Source organism: Carya illinoinensis, chromosome 15, assembly GCF_018687715.1.
Source record: "Carya illinoinensis cultivar Pawnee chromosome 15, C.illinoinensisPawnee_v1, whole genome shotgun sequence".
NCBI lineage: Eukaryota > Viridiplantae > Streptophyta > Magnoliopsida > Fagales > Juglandaceae > Carya > Carya illinoinensis.
The window spans coordinates 22,344,741-22,360,157 of NC_056766.1; the positions used below are offsets into that span (position 1 = coordinate 22,344,741).

The 15,417-nt window shown below is 38.3% G+C and overlaps 1 protein-coding gene across 3 annotated transcripts in view; it reads right to left on the reverse strand.

The window, feature by feature from the left end:
- The window catches only part of LOC122295991 (myosin-15), a 45,363-nt gene that overhangs the window by 19,236 nt on the left and 10,710 nt on the right, over window positions 1-15,417 (reverse strand). For all 3 annotated transcript variants that reach the window (XM_043105304.1, XM_043105303.1, XM_043105305.1), the window contains exons 12-22: window positions 13,223-13,280; window positions 13,003-13,104; window positions 12,713-12,750; window positions 12,494-12,620; window positions 12,224-12,397; window positions 11,711-11,842; window positions 7,192-7,301; window positions 6,922-6,982; window positions 6,644-6,821; window positions 5,410-5,615; window positions 24-143 (exon numbers count right to left, since the gene is read on the reverse strand). In XM_043105304.1, the coding sequence (XP_042961238.1) occupies window positions 24-143; window positions 5,410-5,615; window positions 6,644-6,821; window positions 6,922-6,982; window positions 7,192-7,301; window positions 11,711-11,842; window positions 12,224-12,397; window positions 12,494-12,620; window positions 12,713-12,750; window positions 13,003-13,104; window positions 13,223-13,280 (1,306 nt within the window). The remainder of the gene's footprint in view (window positions 1-23; window positions 144-5,409; window positions 5,616-6,643; window positions 6,822-6,921; window positions 6,983-7,191; window positions 7,302-11,710; window positions 11,843-12,223; window positions 12,398-12,493; window positions 12,621-12,712; window positions 12,751-13,002; window positions 13,105-13,222; window positions 13,281-15,417) is intronic.

Sequence of the window (15,417 nt, forward strand, 5' to 3'; positions counted from 1 at the left end):
TACAGTAAACAATAAACTCTCACTTGTTTTCGTATCCGGAGCTCTCTTTTTGCCACTTTCTGCCTCCAAAGACATTGTAGGGCAATAATAGAAGTTTGGCGATGTTGGTAAGCCAAACGAACCTTGCACATCCTCCAGCGAGCCTTAGAAATGCATATTATATGTCAACACATATGACAGAGTGAACTCAAAGTAAGCAGACAACCAGACAATTGTATACAATATCAAGGCAACTCAAAGATTATAAAGACAACTTCACCAGATTTTTGTCAAAGGAATTAGCTGGCCATTTAAAGTCAGCAGATTCTATTCCTTGTACAGCTTTGACAGCTATCTTCTATATTTGTAAATCTTTTATTCTTTCTTAATTAGGATATACTAGCTGTATGCTATCTTTCGGCAGATCTGTATATGGTAGTTTAGCTGATTTCAAGGGCTGAAGATTAGCTTGTATTCGATATATTAAAATGGGAATTCTCCACCAAGAGAAACACACTTTTTGCTCAAAGATCTCTAAGTTTGTCATGGCATCAAAGCCACAATTCTGAATTATCATGTGTCTCTTGTCCAACTCAGCCCTAGTTCAGTCTTTGTTCTTCTCACGTGTCTCAAGTCCAACTCAGCCCTAGTTCAGTCCCTTGTTCTCGGTTATTCTTGATCAAGTTCTCTCGACCTCATGTCTTTAGATAAGTCTGATGCCTTCCTGGTTTGTTTTAATAGAAAAAACTACTCAGCCTGGGCATTCCACTTCAAGATATTTTTCAAAGGCAAGGATCTATGGGGCCATATTGATGGCAGCAATCCTGGTCCTGACAAAAACAAAGACAAGGATCAGCACGCCAAGTGGAAGGTCAGGGATGCTCAAATCATGGCGTGCATTCTAGGATCTGTTGAATCCAACATCATCTTGAACCTTCGACCCTCCAAGACCGCAGCCAAGATGTGGACTTACCTCAAGAAGCTCTACAATCAGCACAACACTGCTCGTTGATTCTAGCTTGAACATGACTTGGCCAATCTCCAACAGGACAGTCTCTCTATCTCTGATTTTTACTCTAGCTTCATGAATCTTTGGGCTAAATATACTAATATACTCTACGCTACCTTACCTCCCGAAGGTCTTAGTTCTGTTCAATCTGTCCATGAAACTACTAAGAGGGATCAATTTCTTCTGAAATTAAGATGTGAATTTGAAGGCACCAGGTCTAATCTTACGAACCAAGAACCTGTCCCCTCCTTGGATGCATGCCTCAATGATTTGTTTCGTGAGGAGCAGCGCCTTCTCACTCAAACCACCATGGAACAACGTAGATCCTCCTATGTTCCCATGGCTTATGCAGCACAAGACAAGCCAAGAGGAAGGGATATGAGCACTGTTCAGTGCTTTTGTTGCAAAGGATCTGGCCATTTCGCTTCAAACTGTCCCAAACAATTCTGCAAATACTGCAAAAAGGATGGCCATATTATCAAGGAATGCCCTATCCGACCCCACAAGAGATCTGAAACAGCATATACTGCCTCAGCTGGCATTCTAGGTACTGGCAGTTCTGTGGATACAGCAACTCTGACACAAAGTGCTCCTGCTCCTATTCAACCCGTTCCCCTGAAATGATTCAACAAATGATCATTTCTGCATTCTCCACTTTAGGACTCTCAGGTAAACCCTTCTCTACATCACCTCCTTGGTACTTTGATTCTGGGGCTTCCCATCATATGACAAACAATGCTCATTTCCTTACCGATATAAATAAATATTCTGAAAATCTCAAGATTCATACTGCTGATGGCAACCATTTACCTATCACGGCCACCGGTGATGTTTCTCCTTCTCTAACCAATCTCTTTGTCTCTCCTGCTCTTACCACTAATCTTGTTTCTATTTGTCAGTTGGTTGACAATGATTGTAAAGTGGAATTCTTTAAATCTGGTTTGTGTTGTGCGGGATCAACAATCAGGGAAGATGATTGCGAGGGGGCCTAAAGTAGGACGTCTTTTCCCTCTCCAATTTCCTTTGTATCCATGTTTTTCTTTGCCCTTTTGTCACTAGTAATTCTGCTCGTGTTGATTACCGAGCATGGCATAAAGGTCTCGGGCATCCAAACTCTAATGTACTTCATGATTTGCTAAATTCGGATTTACTAGGGAATAAAGAATTAACATCTCTTAGTGTTGTTCAATTTGATTGCAATTCTTGTCGACCTAGCAAAAGTAAAACTCTGCCATTTCCCACACACACCAAAAGTAGTCAAGCTTTTTGATATGATACATAGTGATGTGTGGGGTATGGCACCGGTTACTTCTCATGCTAATTACAAGTACTTCGTCACTTTTATTGACGACTATAGTCGTTTCACGTGAATTTATTTCCTGCAGTCTAAAGATGAAGTATTTTCTGTTTTCAAGCTCTTTCAAGCTCATATTCAGAACCAATTTTCTACCAATATCAAAATCCTTCGCTCTAACAATGGGGGTGAGTACATGTTTCATTTGTTTCAGGACTTTCTACAAATTAATGGCATAATCTCTCAACGGTCTTGTCCTTCAACCCCCCAACAAAATGGGGTGGCTGAAAGAAAGAACCGTCACCTTCTCAATGTTGTTTGCACCCTTCTTTTAGAGTCATATGTGCCCTCTCGGTTCTGGTGTGAAGCTCTCTCCAATGCTGTTCACCTCATCAATAGATTGCCTTCTCCCTCGTTGAACCACATCTCTCCTTACACTCGGTTATTTGGTCACACTCCAAATTATTCTAACTTTCGTACCTTTGGTTGTGTGTGCTATGTTCATCTTCCTACACACGAACGCACAAAACTCACGGCTCAGTCAGTCCAATGTGCCTTTTTAGGATATTCTGTACACCATAAAGGTTTTCTTAGCTATGATTCAAATCTACGTCATATTCGGGTTTCTAGAAATGTGATCTTTCTAGAAAACCAATATCTTTTCTCCTCTCACCATGATCCCATTTCTCCTTCATTTTTTGTTCTTCCCTTGTTTATTAACTCTTCTACAGATCCCGTACCTTCTAAGCCTATCCTAGTGTATCAGAGACACTCCTCTGCCACATCAAATCAGACTTCCACACCTCCCGAGCCCCCTCAAGTTCATTCCCAGACTACTAAGTTTGTTCAGCAACTGCACCTGCTCCTCTCAAACATAGTACTCGGGTTCATAGACCCCTAGATAGGTTTGGTTTCACCCATCCTTTATCCTTGACAAACCACCTTGTCTTCTACTCATATTCCCTCATCTTATAAGTAGGCAATGGAGCATGAGTGTTGGCGGAAAGCTATTGAAACAGAACTTCTAGCACTTGAAGAAAACCAGACCTGGGATGTTGTTCCATGTCCCCCAACCGTGAAACCCCTTGGTAGTAAGTTGGTGTTTTCTATCAAGCTTCGTTCCGATGGATCCATAGACCGTCACAAGGCTCGGTTGGTGGTTCTTGGCAACAAGAAAGAGTATGGCCTAGACTACGATAAAACCTTTGCACCGGTAGCCAAGATGCCCACCGTGCAAACCCATACTAGCTCTTGCTCCATCTCAGTCATGGCCTTTACATCAAATGAATATTAAGAATGCATTCCTACACGGTGATCTCAAGGAGGAAGTTCACATGAAACTTCCCTCTAGTATGCCTACTTCCTCACCTAATGATGTTTGCAAACTAAAACGCTCTTTGTATGGTTTGAAGCAAGCACCGAGAGTATGGTTTGAAAAGTTTTGATCCACTCTCCTTGGCTTTTCCTTCACTCAGAGTTAGTATGACTCCTTCCTTTTTCTACAGAGGACATCTAAGGGCATAGTTGTTCTCCTTGTTTATGTGGACGACATCGTTATCACAAGTTCCAATATGGAGGGCATCTCTGAGATTCAGAAATTATTGCATTCTACTTTCCACATTAAAGACCTTGGCCAGCTCACCTACTTCTTGGGGTTAGAGGTGCATCATCAGCCTCAAGGTATCTTCTTGAATCAGCACAAGTATATTCAGGATCCAGTTCAGTTAGCCAGACTCACAGACACTACTTCTATTAACACCCCCATTGAACTTAATGTGAAGTATCAACATAACGAAGGGGAGCTTCTTGAGGATCCTACTTTCTATCGGAAGCTAGTTGGTAGTCTTATCTATCTAAACATCACCCGACCGGACATATCTTATCTTGTTCACATTTTCAGCAAGTTCATGCAAGCCCCTCGGCATCTCCACCTATCCGCAGTCCAACGTATCATTCGATACATCCCTAGCACACCTAGTCGTGGCTAATTTTTCCCTATTGGTTCTTCACTCCAGCTACAAGCCTTCAGTGATGTTGATTGGGCCAGCTACCCAGACACCAGGAAATCTACTACCGGATGGTGTATCTCTTGGAAATGCAAGAAGCAGGATTATGTCTCCAAATCATCAACTGAGGCAAAGTACCAAGCCATGTCTGATGCATGCTCCGAGATCATTTAGCTGCGTGGTCTCCTCACAGAGCTTGGTTTCCCCAAGTTCAACCTGCTCCACTACATGCTGACAACACTAGTGCCATCCAAATTGTTGTCATCCATGTCTACCATGAACGCACGAAGCACATAGAGGTTGACTACCACTCTATCCGTGAGGCCTATGACCACCAGGTTATCACCCTCCCACATATCTCCACTACTCTACAGATTGCGGATATCTTCACCAAATCCATGACACGTCAACGCCATAATTTCTTTGTTAGCAAATTGATGCTTGTAGATTTACCAGCATCAATTTGAGGGGGGATGTCAAAAGAATTAGCTGGCCATTTAAAGTCAGCAGTATCTATACCTTGTAAATATTTGACAGCTATCTTCTATATTTGTAAATCTTTTATTCTTTCGATAATTAGGATATACTAGCTGTGGCTATCTTTAGGCAGATCTGTATATGCTAGTTTAGCTGATTTTAAGGGCTGAAGATTAGCTTGTATTCGATATATATATATATATATATATATATAAATGGGAATTCTCCACCGAGAGAAACACACTTTTTGCTCAAAGATATCTAAGTTTATCAATTTTATCTACAACACACAACAGCCTAAGTTGCACTGTATATTGAACTTTTGTTCACTTAAACACCAGTTACAACCATGACTGCCAAGCAAGTCTTATATTAATTAAAACAAACGAGATCAGAACAAGAGCATTGCATGTACTCCCATAATTTTTTTTCCAAAGTAAGGAATAATCTATGCAATTTACCAAAAAAACTAAAATATGCAGCAGGTCAGAAGGAAAGAATACCAATATAATCCAAGAAATGGAAAAGGCAGCAAAGTAACCATAAGATCACTCACACACAAATGGAAATTAAGCAATGATTTACAGATTTCAACAACTGAAATTCTACTACACAAAACATATATATCTTCAGTTAAAGTTTACCTGAATCAGAGTGGCAGCCCTATGTTTCTTTCCGTGCAAAAATTTTTTGCGAGTTGAGAAACCACGAATGTTGGACTGTATAATAATTGCAGCTGAACCTAGCTTCAGATAAGAACGTCTTAACAACGAACTGCGCACATATTTCTGTATTGAAATAGCAGCGGCTGTCTCCCGTTTTGCAGCATACATCTTTCGAGCAAGGCATCCTGCAGAAATATTAGCCATTTGGAACTGAAACAAAAACAAATTTTATGCAATGAAGTATGTTTGTGTGTGACCATGAAGCTAATTATCGTTCCACTCAGCAAAACAAACAAAAAATCACAACAGTTCAATGACTCATGATAAATGAAATTTAGACACCATACATAAAATCAACCCCCCACAAATTATGTGCAGCGAAAGAGCCTTCCACCACTATTAATAGCAATTTTACAGCCTCTCAATGCAAAACAGGTGTGAAGTAAGCAAAACCATATTTTACCTCAACAAAATAACTTTTTTAAAAGTGTGATAAAATCAACTCAACTCTTTTATGCCCTAATCTGATGATAAAATAAATCACTAATATATGATGACTACCATTTCGTCACCAAAACTACAACCAGTTTTACAGCCACCCTCACATAGTTGGGGCCCAACAGCCATGTGGAACCCACAGCAGGTAGCAAAGCACAAAATGGATGTGAAAGTAAGACCATTATTACTGCAAGAAAATAAAATAGAACAAAACAAAAACCAATATTTAGGTAGTGACTACTAAAAGATGGCCATGGTGAAGTTTCTTGTGCTGTAAAGCAACAGAACTTTGCATTATAAGGAACAGATGATGCTGGCAGAGTGCAAATTAGTGACATAAGTAATGGTCATTTGGTAGTAAAGGTGACATTGGAGGTGTGGAGATAGACGCGATGCAAACAGTAACCAAAAAACTGCCAATAACAAGTATGCTGCATGTGACCAAATCATGAAGACGTGACACAAGCCTTGGTAATATTGATAATGGGCAATCAAAACACCATATTTGACAAGCTCATCATCGGCTCCACTTTCAACCTCAATCCACATAATGACGAAGTCTATGTTAACAAGGTTTTCCTTTCCTTCTATCTATGGGAAAAGAATGGGTAGGGATTTTCCAGGTAAAAAAGCAACCAATAACAAACCTAATATTCAACTAAAGAAAGATGTTAAATCAGATAAAGAAGGTCCAACTAAAGCAAGTAAACAGAACCTCTACAGTATGCTTGGAGAGCAGATGCAGCAGCTCGAGTTGAAATAAAATCTCTGCGAGATATATATGTTTGAAATCGACGCTGAACCCGTTTTGCAGCATTTTCCAAAATCTCAGCCCGCCGGGAATCTAGAATGCCAATTTGACCAGCTCTAAGAAACACTTTTGTCCTGCCCAACTGCAAAAGAAAAAAAGAGATTTGGATACATTTAAACTAGTGCGCACATATATTGCAAGAATATTTTGAGAATGGTTTCACTATTAAATTTTAATCATACCTGAAAATTTTCAAGCTTCAACTTTCTTAGAATATTCTCTGTCACAGCTTTTTCTTCATAACTGTAAACACATAGGGAATGTTTCTGAAAGGAAGTTCAGGAAGAGAGAGAGAGAGAGAGAGAGAGAGAGAGAAGCAAGAATGGACATAAAGATAACCACATGATCTCTACAAAAGGGGAATATATAAGCAAATCGAAATGTACAGAGAATCTTTGGAATACAAATGACAACTAAGGTAGAGTACTACAAAATAGCATTATTAAACCCACCTTCCATCTATCAGCTCAGGAGCTAATAAACCAAAACGATCTATAAACTCCGAATAGGTCCTTCGAGTAGGATAACCTGCCAAACTTATCCGGACAGCCTCTAAAACACCCTGCACCATCACAAGCCATCATCAACAATTAGAGTTGTAATTGCCCAGTTGATAAGCACCACATTAATAATAGCTGTCATCTTATCCTCTAAGCTACAAGCCCTAACCCTTGCCCACCAGATCTATTCTTGAGAGGACCCTAAAATTTAATTGTGTTGTGTAATCCAATCTCTTTTTATTCCAATTTGATCTGAGTTGAGCTGAGAATTGAATATTCATGCTATGTTAATTCAATTTTGTCTTGAACACAAGACAAGCTTAAGCTTACTAATGAACTAAATTTTACATTCAAAATCAATTTATTTATTCTTTTATATATATATAAGTAAACAATTATATTGATATGAATAGGCATAACCCAAGTACACAAGATGGTATACAAAAGGTCACACCTAATTAGAGAGAAGTAATAAAAAACAAGACAATCATGAAAATCGAGGTCACGAAAATCTACATCTGTGGCCCAAAGAAAAAGAGTGCCAAGAAAAAATAAGCAGAGTTCTACTAGTGAGCACTCCTTGTCTTCAAATGTCCGGTCATTTTGCTCCTTCCACAGGCACCACATGATACAAATCGGGACCATTTTCCACACCGCTGCAATTTGTGGGAGAACACTTTATTCCATAACATTCCAGCCACCACACAATGCAACACTAAATGATCCACAGTTTCACCATTTTTCTGACACATGCAACACCAATCTACCATGATCACCTCACGTCTTCGTAAATTATCCGTCCTCAAGATCTTACCAAATGTTGTTGTCCATACAAAAAACTACTGCTTTGGGAAGCGCCTTGTTTTTCCATATCTTTCTCCATGGGAATTCTGTATTTTGTGGTTGTGTAAGAGACTTACTGAAAGTGCGGACTGAGAATGTATCTTTGCCAGTGGGAATCCACCACATCTTGTCTACTCCTTGGATTCTCAGCCTCGTGGTGTATAGAAGAGCAAAGAACTCCTCAATGCTACCAACTTCCCAATCTTGGGCGACTCTAGTGAAATTCACGTTCCATTGGATTAGGTCCCCAAATAACTCCATACAATCAGCGACTAATGCATCTTTCTCACTTGTGATCCTAAAGACTGCTGGAAAGGAATCCTTTAAGGCTTGGTCTCCACACCATAGATCAGTCCAGAATTTTAATCTAGATCCATCACCCAACACCATTCTCGTATGCCACTTAAAGACCCCCCCCTTCGAATGTGTTTCCAAACTCCCACTCCATAAATCCCGTGAACCTCATTAGTGCACCATCCCCCCACATGCCCCATATTTGCAAATTGCAATCAATCACTAACTCCCATAGGGCTTTCGATTCCGTATTATATCTCCACAACCACTTCCCAAGCCAGGCTCGATTGAAGATCCTCAAATTTTTAATACCCAACCCATCCGAAGAGACTAGAGAACATACCTTACCCCACCTAACTAGATGATACTTGAATTCTTCTCCTATCCCACCGCAAAGAAAGTCATGATACAGCTTCTCAATATGGTTCACCACACTTCCTAGAATTGGGAAAGCAGATAAAAAATACATTAGTAGATTAGAAAGAATACTTTTCATAAGGGTGATCCTACCGCCTTTCGAGAGATATAATCTCTTCTAACCTACCAATCTGCGTTCAATCTTCTCCACCATTGTATCCCAAATCGATATAGATCTTGCAACTGCCCCCAAAGGAAGACCAAGATAGTTCATGGGAAGCGACAAAACCTTACATCCAAGGATACTAGCCAACTGCCTGATGTTACGAACATTGCGCACAAGCACCAATTCTGATTTATCAAAGTTTGCTTTCAAGCCGGATACCGCTTCAAAACAAAGTAATATTGCCCAAAATGTTGTTGTTCAAAGAAACCAACAACATGATCGCTAATTAAAGGGGACTTGGTACATGATGCACCCTCTATATTCAGCATCTCCATAATGTTGGTTCTCATGTAAGAATTGGCCACTCTATGAAAGAATTTTGTACTTCGATCCCATTCTTTCAACCACAAAGCTCTGGATTTTTTGTGCCAAGAAATCTCTTCCAACAAAATGACCCTCTCTAATTCAGTAACCACCTGACTTTCAAGATATTTCTACCAAGGAAAGAGCTCGGCCCTCCTATGTCCTCTCTAGCTCCTGAAGCTCTTCCAATATGGACTTCTTCCGTTCCCCCATGTTGCCAAAAGACTGTGTTCTAAATCTTCAAGTCATTTTTTAGAGCTTTTAGTTTACCTGCAAGAATGAAACTAAGGGTTCCATCAAACTGATATGAGGACCACCACTGCCGAACCCTATCCACAAAATCTTCAGTCTTCAACCACATATTTTTGAATTTGAAAAACCATCACAATCAAGCGAAATGGTGATGCGAGCATAGACAAGATAGCCTCCTTTGACATACTTCCGGATATTGAGCTTCCCAATCCAAGGATACTAAAAATGGCCAATCTAGACCACATGATTTTTTGACCATGTGAATGCCCTTCCCATAATAGGGATGTCCACCAGATTCAAGTTGAAAATAAATTCAGAAAATTCTATCATTGCTGGTCACATTCTACTATCTCCTAAGCATTCACTTGGAAATCTTACAACATTAAAATCACCACCTATACGCCATGGTAATTCCCACCAGCCATATACTCCAGCTAATTCTTCCCATAACATACTTCTATTGCTGTCCAAGTTTGGCCTGTAGATACCAGCAAAGGCCCACGTAAAGTTATCTTCCACACTTCTAAAAGAACATGCCACTGTGTACTTCCCTATAAAGTCCTCCATTCTCTCCACCACTCTTCTATCCCACATCACTAATACACCTCCCGAAGCCCCACCAACTGTAAGATAAGCCCAATCCACATATGTACAGCTCCATATACTTCTAACAATTCTTCTTGTAACATATTTCAATTTAGTTTCCTGTAGGCATATGATGTCTGCCCTCCACTCACGAAGAAAATTTTTTATACGAAAGCATTTATTTAACTTGTTAAGCCCTCGGACATTCCAAGAAACAATTTTAGGCTTCATAAAACATGTACTATTCCCTTCCCTTTAGTTCTCTCTCGACTTGCACTGCCCTCATAATTAAGAGACCACATTAGCCTCTTTAGCTCCCTCTACTTTTTAGAATCTGATTTTTTAAGATCAACATGACCAGATTCAATGGCTATAAGCAGTGCCATAAATTGCTCCTCAAAACCTTCACACTCCATCCCTACACAATATTGAATTTCCTTTATCGTCTGCAGAACCCAATTCGAAACATTAGACTAATCTGGAAGCATACAGTTAAGAGGAAAGGGTTCCCCCTCCCTGTTAGCCCACTGCAAAACCAACAGCGTCCTCAGCTCACCCTCAGAAAAGTTCCCATACTCCCATTCTGAAGGACCTTGTATCGGTATAAGTTAATGAGGTATTTCACAAAGAACAAATTGCTACAATATTGAATATATTATTAAAACCACTTTTTTCTATCAATCTAAACTTTTGAAACTAGTAATAACATAACATGGTATCAAAACGAATGATTATGAGTTCCCTAACCCAATCTGCTTTTTAATTAAAGTTAAAAAAAGTCATGTGATCTGGGGATTGAGGGGATAGAGAATTGTAAGAATAATGATTAATACATTAAACTCGTTCCTAGTAATTTAAGCTTTTAGATTAGTAATTGAACACAAACATTTACTAAATAAATCATACAAACTAAACACAAAGCACAAAGAATTGTTGTCCAACACAAGTAAGCCACAAGACTGATGTACATTGAAGACAAAGACAAGATCAGACCGGCACTAGGTAATCATACTACTCTCTTCATTTTGGGAGAAAATGCTAAACTATTGATAGAGAACAAATGTTACTAAAACAAAGATGAGAATCTTGCCAAATTCATATTTCAACTCAAGCACATTCGCTTTCTTGACGAAGTTTAAGCTGCTAGTTTTTCAGTTATGAGTCTAATTTTTTAAAGGTAAGATAAAGGTGTATTAATTGAAAAAAGGGGACAACCCCAATACAAGGAGTAAATTAAGTTGGCACTCTTTACCAGTCATGCAACTAACTCAAGTACAACGATAACTCTTCATTTACCAGGAAAACACCAATTTTCTATTAACTATTAAAATTTAAATGGAAAAAAACTGTAACAATAATGGCCACCACAATGGAGGATAAGCAGAGGTAAGCGTAAAAAAATAAGTAATGACCACTACACGCATAGCTCATGTAAACAGAACGTATACAGGAGAAAAAAATAAGTAATGTAACTAATCGATACAAAATGTGGAACCACACAATACAACTGCCATGCAAAATGAACAAACGAATGACTACATGGACGCTTATATGCAGTTAATCAATGCAAACAATTTCAGTAAAAGCAGGTAGAAGTTCAGTGTTACTAACCCCACAACGTAATTGGTGTAAGATACTCAGATTCTCAAACTTTTGAGGCCGATTCAAGGAGTTTGGCTTCACACAACGAATGTAGTGAGGCTCTGTTGAGCTGAGGGTTTCCATGAGTGCTTGGAGTTGTTGCTAGAAAGACAAAAAAATGGAAAATAAATCCATTCAATCAACAAAAGATTGGCCATGTAGATTGAAGATAGACGTAGACAAAATGCAGTATTATTTCCTTCTTTTGGAACAAAAAATATAAACAGAAAAAATAAGCATGATACCTCGGCCTTGTAGTCATCACAGAAACAAAATCCAACAAATGCTGGTTTTTTTTGGTTAGTATAATGGATCTAGGCACCTTGCAACCTAAAACTACAAAGAAGTAAACATATAGCCTAAAAATCTCCACTGTCTACTGTATTCTCGTACTGTTACCTAATCAAAATCATATGCAGACAGTAAAGGTTAAACATTTTTTTTATAAGTATAAAGGTTAAACATAGATACAAATTAGGATACCTTAAATCTGGAGGCCACAGAGGAAAATTTATATGAGGATCTTGATGATTCCTCTGGCAGTGAAGGGAAAAGACCAGCAACAAAGGGGCATTTGGAAGAAGACAATAGATTGCAATGTTCCACCACAACATAATCACGGTTTTTATCTAAAAAAGTATCTGTGTGATAGGTAACCTACAGGAAAAAATAAAATAAAAAACTGGGTGAATCTTTGTTAAGATTCTCTATATCACAAGACTAATTGTAGAAATACCGTGACATATGACATGCCTTTCCAGCATAATGTGATATGGTAAAATCTGTCTCGGAAAATTTTGCCTTTTCCAACCTTAGATGGGCCCGAAAATTCTGAAATAACTTTGTTGAAAATGTTTCATGAGTTGATTTTGGGAACATGCTGCAAAAATTAAAAAATCAGGATAAGCTTTAAGTGCAAATACACTATTTATAAAGCAAGACGCACCAATTTATATAGAAATCAAACTGTACCAAGCTTCATCCAAGAGAGCAATCATCCCAATAGGTTTCTGCAAATGTGTATAAAATAGCATAAGGCCTATGAGTAACTAAAATTGAAGCCATATCAAAGGAAAAAAGAGAGAACAATCAAACAAAATATTAATATGCAACACCAAACAATTTAAATCAGCATCAAATGCAAGCTTGCCTCTGTCCCCTATACATAGACCTTATATAAATACCTGCATGATACTGAAAGTAAACAGGAAAACAGAACAAGAAACGACAAAAGAATATATCAATATTTCGGGGGGTCTTACCTTCTCGATCAAATCTAAAACATCTTGGTTGTCTATAAATTCAATGTAGCTCCAATTAATTTCTTCTTTGCTATATTCCTCCTGCTCCATTTTGAAAACATGCTAGACAATGGGAAAAAAATAAGTCAACAAAGCATCATCTTGGAAATACTGACTCCCAACGGACCAGTTGTATGTATATGTACATCTATTAAGCACTTCACAGAACATCACTACACACCTCATTGAAATGTTGCTGAAGCTTTTCGTTTGCAAAATTAATGCAAAATTGCTCAAAACTGAGGGAAGAAGTGTTAATCAATCAGCAAAAAGGAGGATACAACAAGATTTAATCCAATGCAAAAGAAGATTAAAAATGATAAAGTGCACTGAACAAGTCCAACCAGAATTTGAATAATCACCCAAGTGCAAACACCAACCAAATCAAGCACACATAAAATAAATATAGCAAAAGTATGTACAATTGACCATTCTGTTTAAACAAAAAAAAAAACAACAGATATTCATGCTTTGGAAAAAAATGTCATAAAACCACCCTGCAACTATATCCAATACACTAGCAAACAAACAATATTCAACAGTACTAGCAAACAACACAGACGAATTGGATTGAATAATATCATCCACCTCCAGAAAACAAATACAGAGGCTGGATATCTCTTTTGGATTTGGATCCCCTGGAGTTCCTACCCAAACTATGGGCACAAAGTAGGAGAGTGACAGACACAAAAGGTGGGTCCCACAATGTTTATTGAGAATTTAATGTTACCCGAGAAATTCACTAGAGCAGCCATAAGTGTTGTGGAACCACTTTATGTGTCTCTCTCTCTCCTACTCTAGGGGATCCAAATCTCTCTCTTCTTATAATACTCCAGACTGAATGGAGGAGTAGGTGAACGAGATCCCACATTGCCTAGATGAAGCTTGGACTTTCCTCAAATCATTACAAATGGTACCAAAGCCAAGTTCCCACACAAAAAGTGTGGGAGTTCAGCCATGCCACCTACAACAAAATGGCTTGACAAGTATGTCTACAATTTACGGAAGCGACATTGTAATATACCGAATAGAATATAGGTGATGAAAAGGATCTCACGACCTAGGAGGGAGAAATCCTTATCCTTTAAAATAATTCCAAAAGGCACTAATTGTAACATTTGACTCAAGCTTATGGAGTATAAGCCAAGATCTGACAAACTCCTTGGGTCATAACACTTTAGCATCAAATTCAAGCCGCATGGCTATAACCTCTAAAAGGCATCTCTGTAGCAAATCTTTCTTTTATTTCATTTATGTAATGCAATGGTAATTCTAGGAAAATTTTCAAATCCTTTGTGAAGCTTTCTCTAGATATTCCACAAAACTATGAAAGTGGAGCATTTATAAAGGAATATAATTTAGAGATAACTAAGAATTCAGCTGGAAAATGATATCAAAATCAGAAGCTTGAGACTATGCTGTGGGAAGTTTCATGCCCCAAAAAATTACAACTGCTGCTCCTGCTCAAGCAAGACAACAGGGCAGCAGCCAAAACGCATTCATATTACCTTTCAATCTCTCTTTTGGAGCAACCAAAAATCCCAAGCATCATCACCGGAAGGACAAAATGCCAAAGCTCTCAAGCTTCCGATTACAACAGAAAACCACCAAGTGAACATTTATCTTTCAATGCAGCACTAGTCAGAAAGGTCTTACAAACATTTTGCAGTTAACTTTTTAGAGCCTCCATAAATTTAGTTTCCAGGAGCCACAAAGGGGTAGTATATTTGCATATTAAAGAACTCAAAATAATCATCCATACAACAGTTATAGAGATGTCCTCCAATCCCCTTTTGCCACGCAGTTTTTTTATATAGATCTTTCATAACTGTGTTTCTTGTATATCTTTGTCAAATCACAGTAAACCTTCATGAACTTTGAACCAACATGAAATATTTATCTATTTCATTCAAACTTACAAAAAACTTGCACCTGGTTTCCCTGTTATTTATTAACTGACTGCACCACCTTATTATCGGTCTTAAAAAATATAGCGTAATATTTTCTTCCACCTCTTCTAAACTATAAGAAATGAGGGTAGGGGATTATAGGGACTAAAAATTGGAAGAAAATAATGGATAAGGATAAAAGTTAGAGGGCATGTGTGGATTATTAAAAACAAAATCGTGTTTTCTAAATTTAGAAGGAAAAAAACATTTTCCATCCAAACATGTTTAGACATGAAAACAAAATGATCTCACAAAAGAAATAATCTCTTCTATAGCCCTTATTCATGAACAAAAACAAATCTTGCAAAAATCTTCTTCCCAGCCATTCTCTACGAACCCAACACTTTCACAAATACACAAAAAACTACACTAAAAAATTCTCTATTTGAACATATTCTAAATTGTTCTCATCACTATCACAAGCACC